The 17428-nt window shown below is 37.0% G+C and overlaps 1 protein-coding gene across 1 annotated transcript in view; it reads right to left on the reverse strand.

Annotated features, from left to right (window-relative positions):
• Positions 1 to 17428, reverse strand: part of RYR2 (ryanodine receptor 2) — a 384205-nt gene that overhangs the window by 229297 nt on the left and 137480 nt on the right. The window contains exons 5-8 of the mRNA XM_041485449.1: positions 12403 to 12417; positions 2781 to 2855; positions 1965 to 2043; positions 1063 to 1175 (exon numbers count right to left, since the gene is read on the reverse strand). Coding sequence (XP_041341383.1) covers positions 1063 to 1175; positions 1965 to 2043; positions 2781 to 2855; positions 12403 to 12417 — 282 coding nt within the window. The remainder of the gene's footprint in view (positions 1 to 1062; positions 1176 to 1964; positions 2044 to 2780; positions 2856 to 12402; positions 12418 to 17428) is intronic.

The raw sequence follows: 17428 nt of genomic DNA on the forward strand, positions 1-17428 counted from the left end.
ATGAACCCTTTTCCAATATCCCACCTAAACCTCCCCTGATGCAGCTTCAGGCCATTCCCATGGGTCCTGTCCCTGGTCACCACAGAGAAGAGATCTGTGCCTGCCCTCCTCTTCCCCTCGTGAGGGAGCTGTAACTGCAATGAGATCTCCCCTCAGACTCCTCCACAGTGAACAGACCAAGTGCCCTCAGCTGGTCCTTAAATGCCTTCCCCTCAAGGCCCTTCAACATCATCAATGCCCTCCTGATCTGAGACAGATTTTTGACAAACCCAAAACACTTCCTCATTAAAGAATCTTTTCTTAAGTTGGACCAAATCACTGGGGCTGATTTTTCAGAAGCTTCCAGAAAAATTATTTTCTTCTTATTTTCACCTTATTTTTGCCATAAAGAGGAGTTCAGGTGTTTGCAACACCAAGAATAAAACAGAAATACGTCTTAAAGTGCTGACCTGCTTCATTACAGAACAAATGGGAGATCCTTTTGTGAAGAAGAAAGCTGCATAAACCAGTGATAAGAAGCAGCTAGCACAAAAACTTATAAAATATTTCAATTCTATTTAATCATTGAGTATTTCAATTATATTTCATTTGACATGTCAGCAGCTCTATATATTACACTGTACATCATCTCAGTAAAATACGGACCTTCTAAGGCCACAAATCCTATAAACCTATGTTAGATATCCAAAAATTTTGTACAGTTTTAATATATACGATAGTGTTGTTAACCTATGAACACTCACATGGATTCTAAACATCTCAGTCATGAAATTTAGAAATTTATTTTTTCTGTAATCACTTCTTTTCATCTAAGCAAAATTTTAAACTCCTAGTCCACTACTGAAATTATCAAAAATTAGATTAGTCATATATCACACTTTCCAGACCTTCAGTATGTTGTTTTTCAAAATATTATTTAAGAAAGCAGTTTAAGGACCCAAAGTTTTACTTTTAGGAGGTGGAATTGTAAGCCAGATTTTTCTGTAAAACTTTCATTAACTTTTTTTTTTTTTTTTTTTTTCTGTAGAAGAACCGCTGTACAGATGATTTTATACAACTTACCAAATATCTTTCTGAAGAGACACTGACTAAAATCAGATCATCTCCAACACGCACTTTTTCTCCTTCTGATCGTTGTTTGGAAGCAGGATGTATGGTCCACCAGCAAGCCTCACCTAATATCAATATTGAGTAACAGCCAAGAATGAAACAAGAAAGAAAGGGCCCAGTGTTACTGATGTGTGTAGTGATACTGTCACACTTGTTTCAGTCTTAGAAGTTCTGATCCACTTTTCACTGGACCAAACCAAGTATCCATGTGTTTGCCATAACTAGTATCACTCCTGCATCACCTTGTTGGAAACTCAGCTCTAAATAATTCACATAAGCAAAAGAGCAAGACCTCTGGAACAGTGACTCCACAGTTGAATAAGGTGACAGCTCTCTGTGTTCTCTAGGCAACCTGGTCCAGGCTGCTTTTGCTAAACAATTCCCTGTCACCTTCATTACAGATTCTGGAAAAGACATTGAAGAATATTCTGCTGAGAATTTGGATAAAGAAATAGAGCAACCCATAACTAAGGGCAATGAAAATAAGCATTTACATACCACTTAAAATAATATTTGAAAGATCACATTAATCCAAATTCAAGTATGTTCATCAACTTTTACTGACTGTTAGTGCCTCTAAGCCCCCCAGAATATGTGTAAATACTAAAGTCTAATACAAATTCTGTTCCCATGATAAATCTTGTTTTCAGATGGGCTTCTTTAACTAAAACCATGCTATTCAGAAAAGAACTCAGATCTTGGAATTGTTCAATTGTTGCAGCTGATATTTTTACTACTCCTATCTAAAGAAAAGCTTTAAAAAACAAGCAAACAATCTAACTACACAATTCTTACACTTTCATTTTTAGATTGACAGTATTCTTCATTATATAGTCTTTTAAACTAGTGGTTACCTGTTGTGTCTTCTTGCAATCCTACATCAAATGCCAGCTTATCCATGGACGATCGAGATGTAGAGAGACAGCATAGGTACTACCAAAAGAAACAGCATACATTACTTGTTCTGCTCACTTCTAAGAATATAAAAAAACATCAACACATGATTAAATATTCTTAGATTATCCCCATTGGTTATTACCAAGAACAAGTATGCCTGATAAGCTGAAGTGCTTAGACTCAAGGAGTCTTGACAAAAATATGTGTTCTAAAATAACCTCTCAGTCTTCCCAGGTTATCTTTTCATTGAGACAGGAAAACTAAGAGTGGAAATAATGGAGTTAGTTGCATCAGATTTCAGCTCCATGAAGCCTCACTTTTAGGTAAGGAGTTTGGAACCTGTATAACTCATCAAGGAATTTCCAACTAAGATTTCCGTCCAAAATACATGTAAGAAGGAATCTCCTTTTCCACTCAGTCTCTAACATGCTCAAGTTGACAGCAAGTCGCCAGCTGTACATTCAGTCACAGCTTATGCAATATGGAAAATCCAAGGGGAAAGAAATGAAAACTCACCAACTGAGACTGACAAACAGAGGATTCAGCACTAGGGGAGCCAGACTTAGTTTTGGCACTTACCCACATACAACCAGCTTGGGTTTGTATTTCTAAGCACCTACCCTTCATAAAGGTTTCTAGGGACCACAGTAAAATGCCTCTGATGTAATTCCCCAGATATCAGTAAATGGTAATATTCTGGGCATCTTCAAACATAACTTTCAAACAAAAAAGAAATCCCTGCTGCTCCCAGCTGAAGTAACACAGTTACATACCATGCCACTGTAGGAATGGCGCAGCAGGATTGCATGCCCGTAGAGCAGTGTTCGATGTCCACCACCTTGTGCGGACTGAAAGGCAAAGAGAAACGATATACTGGTATGTTTTAATAAAATGGAACCTTTTGAGAAAGAAAGATGAGAGAACACTGTGTACTTTGAGCCATCACTTTTTTGGTAAAAAATATGTTCTAGAACCTCAAAACCTTTTTCCTTGTGCCGAAAGCAGGTAGCCTCTAAGAGCAGCTTAGATGTGTGTCATGCTACCCTCTACAAACTCAACTATTGTTAAATGTCTTCACCCATTTTTCCTACAAATTATACCCTTCCAAGAGAGATGGTATGCAGAGGGAGATTTTTCAATATTCTCCTAATTTTACCAGAGAGTAATGTGGTCCTCAACCATACTGAAGACCATCAACCTGCATATTGCTTTGTCCCACACTGCTTTAGTATTATCGGACAGAATTCTTTATATGCTAGGACAGGTAAATGCTCAAAGACATCCAAGCTAACTCAGCAGTATGTGGGCGTTAGGAAAACTCAGAAATCATGTCCAAGTAATAGTTCCTCTTGAGAAACAGCATAAATCTTGAGTAAAAGAAAACTAAAGTGATAAAATTCACTTTTATTCCAAGAAACTACAATGATTTTCCCCCCAATATATTCACCACAGTTTCTATTAATCAATAATCAGTTTAACTACTCATGAAAGAATAAATAAATCTTTTTAAGGCATGAAAAAATCTTCAATTTCTTCTGAAGATTTATGTATTCCTTATGCTGAAATTCAGAAGACTAGCACGGGACAGGAGCAAAGACTGTCTGACAAGACACTGTCAAGAGCATAAGTTCATACTTCTCTGACAGAACAACTCGCATAACATTATGCACAGCACACTCTCTAAGAAGCAGTGCTAAGTAAATATTTTATGAGTCTATAAATGTGATAACTCCATAAGCAGCATTATTCTTTCATATAGGAATCCTTTATTTAATTTTAAGGAGTTTAATTTCTTTTATATGGTGTTTATAGCCTTCCTTTTACCACAGAAGACTGATCTTCAGTTTGACTGGAACATCGGATTCATTACAAAATAAATTTTAAAAATCATACCATCTTACACCTCTGGCAGCTACATTTCAGTGCTGAAGATCAATTTAACTGAATGGCTATGATAGCAACATACAGTTATTTCCCTTCCATGTTTATTTGTTGCCCTTCTTTATCTTTTATGAGTTCGCATTTAATGAACTTTGAATTACTTGGTCGAGGAGAAAAAAAGAGGGATAGGTAGTGAAGCAGCAAGCACTTCAAAGGTAATAATTTTAGCATTTTTAAGAAACTGCCAAAAGTTTCTGGCTTTTATGTTTATTGAGAAAAGAGCAGCTTGATGGACATAAGGTCTATTTTGACTGTCAACAAACTGTATAGCAGGCAAAATGCAAGGAGGCGCACTGAAAAAAATCTCTTTGGAAGACTGGAAGACATGAATTTTTACTAAGAAATAGTCAAAGTCATGGAGTTGTTTGCAGGCACAGTCTTGACAGTAAGATATGAAGGCTTAACTCTGAGCTACCATTAGCACCACCACTTTTTCCAAAGGCATGAGGAAAGAACAAGGCATTTGATAATGTCAGGCCCACTGTGCCAAAGATGAACACTGAATGTCTGCTACTCATCACATGGGGGAAGAGAGAAAAAAACTGCTGTGAACACACTGCCCTACCAGAATTTCAGATTTACCCACAAACTTTATCAACAGTACACAGAGGTATCCAACTAACAAAGTCAGTAATATGAAAAAAATGTCAAAATTTCACCTGCATTTTTATCAAAAGTATTCTATTTTATTATCCATACATTTGATATCTAGCATAAAGATTTGACTGCCTGTTGCATAAAAGTTGCGAATAGCATAACCCACAAAATCACAGTAGTATTAGCTTGCCCTTACTTTGGCTATATTGATTTGTCTGTCTAGCACCTATTTTGTTAAATTCTCACTTGTAGCTGAACAGGAGAAAGGTAGGTTCTAAAAACATTCAATCACTTCTGTCAAAAATGGAGGAGCAGGTTTTTAGATAATTTTTTTTTCCAAGAGGATTAAAGTAATTCTTTTTAATTAGTATTACTTTGTCCATTAGAAGAACACAAGCAAGACTGCAGTTTGTTTTTGAAATGTAATAACATTTATGGCATTTTCCACTTAAGGGTTTCTGGGAGGCAATCATAATCAAACCATTCTTTTGGACACAAAATGAAAAGATGAAACAGAAAAATACAGAAAAAGATAGAAAACAAGGCTGCCTCTATGAAACTGCCTTCCATTCTGGAGCTTGTCTTCCAGGACATGTACATACCTCTAAGTTCATTTCCTATTTTAACAGCTCATTTCATAACTACATACTCAGCATTTATCTTTATGCCAGAAGCTGCACAGCAAGTAGCTGTTGGACCATGACTGCCTACTGAAATAATCCTTGATTTTTAAAATGATCCATTCCACTTCCAGCAGAAAACTAAATTTTCCACATTAAAAAAAATTAATTTTTAACTATTATATTTCTGTGGCAAAAATGCAACATCCAAGATGAAATCTGACACTGAAGTTTTACCAAATTTATTCTAATATTGCAATCAGAAGATTCTGCAAGACTACTTGGAAGCCACAATGCTGACTAATTCAATCCATAATGGCCACAGATTTTTGCACAGATGTTTGAAAGGCATTATAATGCAAGGCAGTTGCTAACAACCACATTATTTATCATGAGTCTTATTTTCTTTATGTTTAAAATTTCCAATTTTCAGAGTAATTTCCAAGCTGAACAATACATTCATATTTATTCCTTGAATAAAACCAAGCTGAATAAAAATACCTTTGTTTTCAAAGAATAACTTATCCATTGAAGTACTACAAGCTATGATATTCAGGAGTGTCAATTATATTAACAAAAACTCTTCACATTTTATTTCCCAAGAATGTGGAGTATACAAAAAACCTTAAAAGTCTTCGGAACGGGCAAAAAATCTAAATATAATCATTTCAGATTGAAAGTACACAGGACTGACAAATTCACACTGCTTGTGAAAACTTCATGTAAACTGCCCGTCATCTGCAATATTTCTGCAGCTGGAATACAAGATTAATTTGGAGTCATCTCATTATCCAAAAGTCATTTCTAAAGAAAAGGCAATTTAGAATAGAACAACAAGAATTAGAGCTGAATAAATGAGCATTCAAAAAAATATAAACAGCTTTCAAATTCAATACATTGGAAGACCAGGCAATGACAACAGATTAAGATCTAAGCTGTTTAACTTGATGTAAAGAGTGTTATTGCAAACAAAAATCAAAAACAATAAGCTAAAATTGGGATACATATTTCTATGTTTTCTTAATAGAAAAAGGATTTAAATGCCAAAAAAGCACTCAGAAACTACAACCTGAAAGCTATGTAGTAAAATGTGCAAAGATAGAACAATAAAAATTGCCCATTTTACCGTGAATACCATGACTGTCACAGGCACAGACATGTAATCAATCCCCTCACAGACCAAAAGACTCACAACAGCACCTGCACTGCTGTGCCTGTGGTGCACTGCTGCACTTCTGCACACACACATGAGAAGCTGCAGGAAATTAATTATGGTCACATGAATACAAGTTTTAAAACCATTTGTGCTTTTGGGAACCTCACAATGAGACCTTTTATAGGCTGGTGAATAACCTTGTGGCATCCATGATTCTAAGGCAGCTATTACCATTCTATTGTTTTTATACTAACAGCCTTATTTCTACTAGGCAAAAACATTCCTTAGACCAATGAGAACTGTACTGCAAGCAAATGCTGACTATTTTTTGCTGACTTTTCTTCACAGGTCTGCACAATCTTCAAATGTGTGAGAAAAGAGAAAAAGCTCTGATCTTCAGGGAGGTACCAGAGAGACAGCCATGTGAAAGCATTTAGAAGTATTTAAACAAGACAGTTATTTCAATGCTTTGCATATGTAAAGAAAAAGCTTCTATAATGTTATTATTCAGAAATAAAATTCTTAAGAAAGCCTGAGAGCAATTGCATTTAACACATGACTATTCAAACAAGTCTAGTCACCCACAAAAGAAATTTAAAAATACAGAATGTGTCACACAGGAACTGATTCACACTCTAGAAACACTCATACAAAATAACATAGCAAGTTTTTCAGTAGCATGCAAAGGCTTTTCCTGCTTCATTCTATCAGAGGTCCATATAATTAGAATGGAGTTATTCACATGTGCTACATGGAAAATGACAGTACAAAGACTAAAGTGTAAGGAAAAATAGCTTTGATAGACTTCAAAAATAATTTTTAAAAAATCAAATGAAACAATAAACCACATCAGTAAATCCTTCAAAAATGCAGTCCATATAACTTACAGTTATGATATAGCACGACTTAATCACAATCAGCTGTACAGCCTTGTATTTCCTCTGAGCCCCAAATCCAGCCCTAAGAATCTAGATGAAACTTATGACCAATCAATATTGCTTTTAATGGGTTTCTAAAAAAATACTGCAAAACTGCTTTCATGGCACTGAATATGGTAACATGGTGGTACGATAAAAGAATCAACATAGTCCCCATTTTTCTTTGCAAGTGTTTTTCAAGGCAACCACTGTAAGACACCATTAAAAGTGTCAAATATGACTAGTAGTGGTTGTTTCATATGTACATTGGAGTAAAACAATGTCCTTTAAAGCACTGACTACTCACACTTCATTAAAATGGAACACATAGACAATGGCCATCTTGAACTTAAGTTTGAGACAGCAGCATGTTAAACGTACTACACGAATACTTCCATAAAAACACTAGCGAATATGAATACAAAAGGCATCATGTTCTCCATCACAAGGATGTTCCAGGTTTCATGAAGTTCAGGACCTTATACTGTTAGAAAACTACAAAGTTATTTAAAAAATACTTCTATTTCTAAATCTGGACATTTAGTCTAAATACATAACCAGAAGTATAGAATTAAATACAGAATAGCCTATAGTTACCTGTTTTGAACCATTTTAAATTTAAACCTACCACAAGTACAGAAATAAAGCAGGATATTGCACCCACAACTGATGGAAATGCCAAAGAATTATATCTACATAAAAAAGGAAATGCTCTTCCAGTGACAAAATCTTTTCCAAGTCTCTTCCCCAGGACCCACATGGCAGCTGTCAATTTTTTCATTCAAGAGAATTCATTACATTCTGAAATTCTGGGTTTGATCCATTAAAAAGAAATCAAATAGGAAACCCAGGCCTGACCACATTTACTGGCATGAAAAAAAGCAACTACCATGTATTCTGAATACAAGTGTATTTAGGCCCTGGAGTTCCCAATCTGAAACAACCTATATCAAGATCAGATATGTAAGGCTGTTGATATTGATGCTGAAGAAAGTTTTTAAAACCAGCAGGTTAATATAAGTATTTATTGTGAGCTAGTTACTGGGGAAAAAAAAATTAAAAAAAAAAAAAACCAACAAAAAAAAAACCACCAGTGACAGCACAAGAAATGTGCTTTGTTTATATAAAATTCTCTGCAACTTCCTTCATTTAAGCAAATTAAAGCTTTCTATTTAAGCAACCTGCAAGACAAAAACAAAAATTATTGAAAGGATGTGGAATACATTTAAATCTTGAAAACTTTGAATCCTTGCTTAGAAGGAAAACCCCAGATGGCAGAACTAGTCATGAAGTGAAAGGAATCAGGAAATTAATAAAGGGACCTGGGAGGAATAGGAGGGAATCATGTCCCATGGCTTAAAACCATCCCACCATGATTCTACACATAAATATTTGCATGACACTACAACCACTTCTGTAGAGGAGATGATTCTCAAAATATTTCCATAGCAACATAATATCCACTCACCTATTGATTTCATTATTAATGTGCAATTTCTCAATCTGTTGTACACCAATGCTGATGGAGGCCAGTATTTATCTAAAATCAGCAATGATGCAGTGCTACAAAGCTGCCTAGAATAGGAGGCCACAACAGGTACGTGTCCAATGAGACCTCTTGCTCCCCACAAGTCCATGCTGTCTAAACTCTTTCACACTGAACACAGCTACAGATGACTAATGAGAGCTTCTTTCTGATACCGAGCAACAGCCAGCTGGAAAACACGGGAAGGCTTGTTCTCTTAATATCACTATGATCAATTACATGGAAAGCTGGAAATGAAAAGCTAAAAAAAAAATTCTGGTATGGTGGGTTGACTTTGGCTAGATGTCAGGTGCCCCCTAAGCTGCTCTACCATGCCCTCATCTCAGCTGGACAGAGGAGAAAAAGTAAGATGGAAACAGGAGAGATAAGGCAGTTTACTAAAGCAGAAGCGAGAGGTCATGTATGCATACAAGTAAAGGAAAAAAACAAAAATATTTTATTTGCTACTCCCCATCATCAGAAAATGTCTGGTCACTTCCCCAGAAGCAGGGCTTCAGCATGCATCATGTTGCTCCAGAAGGCAAATGCTGTAAACAACAAATGCCTCCACTTTCTCCTTTTCGTAGCTTTTATATATGAGCCGACATCATATGGTATGGAATATTCCTTTGGTAAATTTAGGTCTAGTGTCCAAGGTGTGTCCTATCCCAAGATCTTTCTGACATCAGCCCATAGATGAGAGGTGGAATGTTGGAGAGACAGTGCTGATGCTGTGCCAGTGCTGCTCAGCAATAGCCAAAACACCGGCGTGTTATCGCCACCAATGCAAAGCACAGCACTGTGAGGGCTGCTGTGGGGAAAACAAACTCCATCTCAGCCAGACCTAATACAGATGACAAAGCACTCAGATGATGTAGCTTAAAGCAACTAAATAGCCAGTAGATAGAAAGAAGGCCCTTTTGGTCAGTAATTCAGCCGACCTGAAATCTGAGCATTCTGCTCGTGGGTACACAGAGAGCAAAGGATATCCATGGCTCTAAGTCTGGCATTTCAGTTTTGCAAGATGAGTGCCAAGCAGAGTCCAGAAAACCCAAGCAGTGGTGAAAACAGAGTGTGTGGAAACAGGCTGAATCACTGCAGAACTTGCAAAGTAACCCTGGAACAGATCTAGAAGGCTTGCGAGACAAGATTAGTCAGGCAAAACTAAACTGATGCTTGGAATACTAACACTGGGAAATTACATCTTCAGCAACATCAGAGAACTTGAAAATGCTTCAAGCAGTAAAGACTACAAAGCTACAGAGAATAAGCCAAGAAGTTTTACATCTTCTTCTTGCTCACACAAGTATACATTTTTATTTTAAAATCTTGATAAAGAACAGAAATAATTTCCTCTCCAAAGTCACAGCATCCAGACCCAGAACCCTTGAATTCTTCTATGGAAGAAAACAACAATCTTAACCCTTTTGCAATTACTGTGCTCTTGGGTTGCCATTTCCAGCGGTTGGCACCAAACAACTAGCATTTAGTTGCTTAAAATTTAAAGATACAAAGTAAATCAATTCACTGACATGAGGCATTGAGCTAATATTCCCTCACTCTGCTCCTGTCACATAAGAGCAATACCAAAGAGTGAATTCAAACAGTCCAAACCCCCTTTCTTTGTCTCACGGTAGCCTACACACCGTGTTACATGAGAACAGCAAACAGGAAGTTGAATCTCTCGAAACATTATGCTATACATATTCATGTCTTTATATTTACTCTTAAACCACTATAGACATTCTGTGAAATTCACTATCAAACAGCAAATGCTGCAAAAATTCAGCCATAGAGATTAGCATGATTGATGACGGCTGGTACCTTACTCCCAGATAATGATGGCCACTGTGACCAAAAAATTAAAAATAAAAAAAAAAGTAACAAAAAAAGCAAGAAAAATGTAACAAAACAAACTTCTTTTATTAACTTGATTAGCAGTTACCTCCGATTTTGTGCCAGGCCAAAAAAAGACTAAAAACCTAGAAAAATTACTTCAGCTAAACTGTAAGCTTCATAAAGATGGCTTGAATTTAAAGTTGCATCACAACATGTAATTCTGTTCTATATAAACATCACACAAAAATCTGAATTTGAATAAATCAGCTGGCCAAAAAAACCCCATAAGCATGTCTTATTCTGTTGAGAACACAGAAATATTTTACTCTCTACATTAAAAAGATATAATAATTAGAAATTATGTCAAATATTTGTGCCAGCACCATGCTAAATTACCCAAATTTTGCTAACATTGCCCTGTTGGAAGGCAGAATTACAAACACTTCAAATTTTCACCATTATTAATATTTCTGACACTGCATTTATGTTATCACTTTCCTAGCAATGGGAAGCTTCACGACAATGAATAGCAGACACAGCAGTAAAAATTAATCAAAAGTAAATAATATTGATTGTCTGCTTCCAGATTTACATGTAAAACATTTATATTTATGGCTGGGGCAATACTTCCATTACAAATGACTACTTTCAAGCACTTCCAGTGTTTTGGAAAAGAAATTGCCCAGGAAGATAAAATTAATCGATTTCTCCTTTAGCCTAGTGAGGATTTCTCTTCCCCCATTGTCCTCCTCCTTATCTGCATAGGACATAAAAAATATTCCTGGTTATTTTAGAGCTAAATAAGCGGAGGAGGGAGGCATTTTTCACAGGTTAAGGATCGTGACTAAGCTTTTTCTGTTGTTGTATGGTACAAGGAATGTGAATCATCCTTGTCACTCGAGAAAGAAACTCACAGATAAAGAATAAGACAGCCGAGTGGGAAGGAAAGATGGATCAGCAGAGGAATCATGCTAAGAAAACTCCTCTGACATCATTAAATCCAGCCCTTAAAATAGACCTGCTTATCTAGCTGAGAATTGCTCACTTTTGGAGAGTGACAGTGAAGCAGGACCATACCATAGTTAAGTAAATTCTTAGGGGATGAAAATCGGTAAAGAAATCAGTTTAGATGTTGAATTGGGAATAGATAAGTAATTAAAGTAGAAAATGGATAAGCACCACATTTTGGAGAAAGAAAACTGCAGGTAATTATTTAATGTCTGTTATTCAAAATGCTTGGAGGTTCAAGTGCTTTGTCATATTCTTAATGAGAACAAAAAAAAAAAAAAAAAAAAAAAAAAAAAAAAAAAAAAAAAAAAAGAGACAAAAAGCAGCCCCAGAAACAGAGCTCCAGCAAATGCCTGTGACAGCCCAAAGGCTGCCCAACAAACCCACAGGTGAGACACAAAACCATCACAACACCATTCTTGTGACAGAAGACACAATGTGCTGTCCCTGCTTGCTGAAATGTTTTACTGTAACTTCTGTTATTTATTCATTGTCTCAAGATTTTTATTTACCACGTAATGCTACACTCTCACTGAAAGGATTAGTATGAAGTGAAAATTAGAGAAAGCAGACAAAAGTGCTTTCTCTACAGTCTGCCTTTGGTCCTTCACAATCAAAACCCCAAAACAAACCAGAGTCACCATGGTTTCTAAACTCATTTTTTTTTTTAAATTCGGCATGTTTTATGTTCAAGAAGGTGAGTTTGATTCTGTTGTTAAAAATTAATAAATAGAATTAATTAAATTGTAGGAATACATAGGAAGTATAATACCAAATGTTTAACTTCCTTACCTTCATCATAAATTTCTGTAGATCCATGAGAAGGGGGAAAAAAAAGAGAAAATGTGAAATGAACATTTGCTTTCAGGTGCATAAAAATGGGATTTGTTTCCCCTGAAAAAGTGAGTGGGATACACTCACTAGAAACCACATTTAAAAGGAACATTTATCATTGCAATTAACATAATTATAGTTCATGCTAGAAAGCAAAACAGCTACTCTGAACAAGACTTTATCCTTTTTTTTTGTTGTTGTTGCAATAGTTTTCTCAGATTTTTCTTAACTTGAAATAATACAGCACATGAAATGCCTATTGCTTAAAGATTAAACACAGTACAGGTAAAACAGGAGCCATGCCTGATCATCTTAAACAACTTGTTCTGATGAGTTTCTAAAAAGTACAATGTGAGTTGTTAAATCCTGCACTTAAAGTGCACTGCTGAAGAGCAACACCACAATTGTAGTAACATATTGTATGCAAATGAAAAATAAATTAAGAAAATTTAAACATTAGTAAAACTTCATGCACTGGTTTAAAAAATCAAGTGCCACATGGCTGATGCTAGGAGATTATGGAAATTTTTAGGCAAATTTTCACGAAGCTTGCTCAAGAATAAAAGGAAAATGATGTGTTACATGCAGTGATTTGCTTTTCTTTGTCAGAGATTTATGGCCACCTTTCCCCTTTTGACCTCATCAGTTCATGTTCTGATATCACAAAGGTTGAAACTGAGGATTGAAGTTTGTCTCTATCCCAGATAAAAAGATATTCTAACTGGAGAGGCTGTTTTCATTTTGTATGTGCTTTTTTTAAAGAGAACTATCTGTTCTCAAAGATGTACAAGATGTTCTAGCTAAAAGGAAAAAAACCCTGTAATCTAATAATCTTAAAATGTTCAAAGACTTCTCTCCTTCTCTTCTTTTAGGACTATTTGGTTGTTATCAGTATAGCTTTGTAGTTGTCACTCTGAAATTTTGCTGCTTTTACCGGGTGGCTCCAGAAACTAACTAGGAATCTTTGCTGAGCTTTCTACAGTGAGATGTGTGTAAATTCATTTTTACATAAACAATTTATGTAGATAATTAATTCAAATGAATCGTTTTGTATTTGTGAAAGTTTGTATTTGTCGATACAGACTTTCACTTGCCAACATGCTGTCAGTTTATCAAGGACATTAGATCTATCAAAAGATCTCCGTCTCTTCCAGCAGTCATCCATATATAAAATTTTGTTCTGAAAATTACATGACCCCATTGTTTTTTCTCACATTACAAGTACAGTAAACAACAGCCGTGTAAAACCTTCTGGTTCTCTTTTTGAAAATTTATTAAAATTCTTGATTGTAATCTTTTAACTACCTTCAAATTAAAGTGAACAGTTTACATCTTCGATTGATTACTAAAATGATACAGCAGCTTCTTGTGCCGGATTTTTTTAAAGACCAGATATAACAATTCATTCTCTTCAGTTGATTGATTAAATGAACTACAGCAAATGAGAAACAATTATCATCTATTTGGGCCAGTCATATCATGTGCTTCAGAGCTACTTGGGTTCCTTAATAATTTTTAAGATAATTCTTAGATTCTTAGAGCTAGAATGTGCTATGAATAAACCCCTCAAGAAAACCTGAAAGAAAGAGTGTGTGAGGGAACTTTGAACACATACCTGTCTATCTATCTATCGCTTTAAAAATCCACCATACTCTGAAATGTTATCGCAAATACTTAAACATACATAATGCCCACAAATGCAAAGTGAATGACCCTGTCAAAGTTCAGACCAAGCCTGAGAAGTTACATATCATGACCAGTGAGGGCCACAGTTGCAAGCAAATGGCCAGCAGAGAGGGCTCTGGACACTCCTGCCATACTGTTCTGAAAGAACATTCTCCAAGGTTTTTAGACCAAATCTCTTCTTAGCTAAATGATAATGCTTACTCTGAAAAACATTAACTCTCAGCTTGGGAAGAAAAAAAAAGGAGAGAAAGAAAAAAAAAACCAGCAAAAATTATGTACTTTATGTATGCAACAGGTTTTACACAAGAAATTTCCTCAACTCATTCTCTGCAGGGGGCAGAAATTCCTGCTCCTTAACACTTGTTCTCTGTGTCTCAGGACAATGGCGAACATGAGTTTCTGGACTAACATTAGCAATTCAGAATGCATATATGAAAATTAAACAGATATAACACACATATAATTTCAAATTTCTTAAAGTCATTCTAACTTCCTGTACAGGTTTTGTCTGGGACAGAGTTAATTTTCTTCCTGGCTGGCACAGTGCTGTGTTTTGAATCTAGAATGAGAACAGTGTCCGTAACACACATATTCTAGCTGTTTCTAAGCAATATTTATACTAAGTCAAGGACTTGTCAGGTTCTTTTATCACCCTACCAGAGAGCAGGCTGGAGGGCACAAGAAGCTGGGAGGAGATGTAGCCAAAACAGGCCAAACGGGCCATAGTCATGCTTTGTATACAAACTGGGGAGAAAGCTGGCCTGGGGCCACTGCTCAGTAACTGGCTGGGCATCAGTTGGTGAGTGCTGAGCAATTGCATTGTGCATCACTTGCTTTGAATATTCTAATTATTTTTTTTCATTATGATTATTATTATTTTGTTTTCTGTCCTATTAAGCTGTCTTTATCTCAACCCACAAACTTTTTTTCTCTCAATTCTTGCCCTCATCCTATTGGTGGGTGGGGAGGCAGTGAGCTAGCAGTGTGGTGTTCAACTGCTGCAGATTTAAACCCCATCAATCCTTTCTGGAGCCCTAAATGGGGCACAAAGGGGTGAGATAACAATAGATCTGACCAGAGAGTGCTATAAAAATTATTTATAAGCATTCACTTTATTAGTTTATTAGTCTCTGGTCACAATGTTGACTTAGTTGCTCTAAGAGTCCATGGAAATGTAGAACCATAGAATGTTTTCGGTCGTAGGGAACCTTTAAAGATCATCTAGTCCAAACCCTCACAATGAGCAGTGACATCTTCAACTAGAATAGGTTGCTCAGAGTTTCATCCAATCTCACCTTGAAAGTTTCCAGGGATGGGGCATCCACAACTTCTTTGGGCAACCTGTTCCAGTGTCTCACCACTCTCATAAAAAACTTCTTTATATCTAATAAAGAATGACCCTCTTTCAGATTAAAATTACCAAACCCTTCCTATCACAACAGCCTTGATAAAAAGGCCACCTTTCTTACAGCTGCTGTACACATTCTCAAAGTTGAATTATGTTATGTTACATCTTACCTGTGGTATGTGTTCCCTGCCATGCTGTTTATCACTTCTGGGGGCTGGATTAATGCCATTATTTTGTCGTATTTTGTAACACTGCATTAGGACACGTTAAATTGAGGGTCGTGAGACTAACCTGGAGTTTGTACACAGCATTGCCACCACCTCTGTGTTCCAGGAACCATCTACTGTAAACTATTGATAATTACACCTTTTATTTTTACTTCAAGGAGAGCCAATCTATGGAGGAGATACCTTCCTCCATCTTCCCCTTCTCCAGGCTAATTACAACAGTGCTTGAGAATTCTGAATATGCTCAGGATGTTCAAACCAGCATGTTCCTATTGCTAGGGCTCCTGAATGTGTTTCAGGTCTTGTTTATGGTTAAACAACTATTTAAGAGTACCACCCACAGATCTGCACTGAGGCTGGATAGTGAGGAGTGGCAGGGTATGTGGGATAGAATACACAAGTGGTTAGGACAGTGGCCACCTCCAGCATTTCGGAATTACACCTCTGAACAAGTGCAGAATCCTGAGAAACTAGTAAAATATTTGGAGGAAGTATTTTGTCATCCTGGCAATTCCAGAAAGACACAAATCACCTTCTGGGGCCTGACTCAGGCCTAATGAGTCCTGTTCAACATTATTCAGTACCCTCAAGGGGCAGAGAAGGTCTCTGGATCCAATGGCAAAAGGACAGGCTCTGTGGCTACCCCAACCCTGGCACTGCAGCTGAACCAAAGAACCAACACATGCCAGCATGTGTCTTCTCAGTACACAAAAAGAAACATTGGAAGCAAAACTGAGGTCATTTGGTAAGGGATGAAAGAGTATCTTCCGAGAGGGAGGAGGAAGAAAAAGGGAGGAGGAGTGGGAAAAAGGCAGACTATCCCAAAGCAGGGCCATCACAAGAACAGGAGGAGGGAGAGAGGCAGACACTGATAAGGGAGAAGAAAGAGCAAAAACTCAAAAATGAGGTGCCAACCACTGGACCTCTTTCCCTGAGTGAGTTGTGTGAAAAGATTTCAGCTGCTGTCTAGTGTCTAGGTTAGCCCATTGTCACCTTGCTGCTACCATGTTGGGAAAAAGGGAGCAGCAGCCCGGAATTAGAGGGTGAGGAAGCAAAACAGCTGGGATACCTTTCCAGGTAATGAAGCATTGACAAAGTGGATGGAAAAGAGGTACAAGTCCTTAGGTTCTGAAGGCAACTTCTGTCAGATGTGAAAGAAAGATATTATATGTCACGTAGGCAAGTGGACCACCACTGAGAAAGATATCCAGTACCTGAGGAAATTAGCCATGCTGGAGGTGGATGAACTGGCTGGCCAACTCCAGCAACATGAAGAAAATCTTTCTTCCTTCATCATCTCAGCTGTGGAAAAACTGGTGCAGCAGCACAGAGATCCAACTCCCCACCTACATGGACAAGTATCTCAACTATTAGGAGTAAGCTTTCCTCTGCTCAAAAGAGAGGATGCAGTGAGTACACACCACCCTGTGGTTTGACCTGAGTGACCACAGAGAGGAGATGAGGAACTAAGCTGGAAAATCTGCCTCAGTCTTGAGGCACAAATATGTCAGTTGCAAGGAAAAACAATCACAAATGTGGTTCTTCCAGGAAAATTGCTGGTCCAGTTTTGTGTGGGAAGTTCCCCAGAGCAGAAGGGCTGACCGTACTCTTGATTGAAGGGACTTCTGACTCATATTTACAAGAAGTGAATAGTCAATACTATTGCTAGGACTACAAGGACCTTGCCCACAGAAAGATGGGTGAAAGGCACAACTGGACTTTT

Source organism: Pyrgilauda ruficollis, unplaced genomic scaffold, assembly GCF_017590135.1.
Source record: "Pyrgilauda ruficollis isolate IOZ18807 unplaced genomic scaffold, ASM1759013v1 scaffold70, whole genome shotgun sequence".
Classification (NCBI taxonomy): Eukaryota; Metazoa; Chordata; class Aves; order Passeriformes; family Passeridae; genus Pyrgilauda; species Pyrgilauda ruficollis.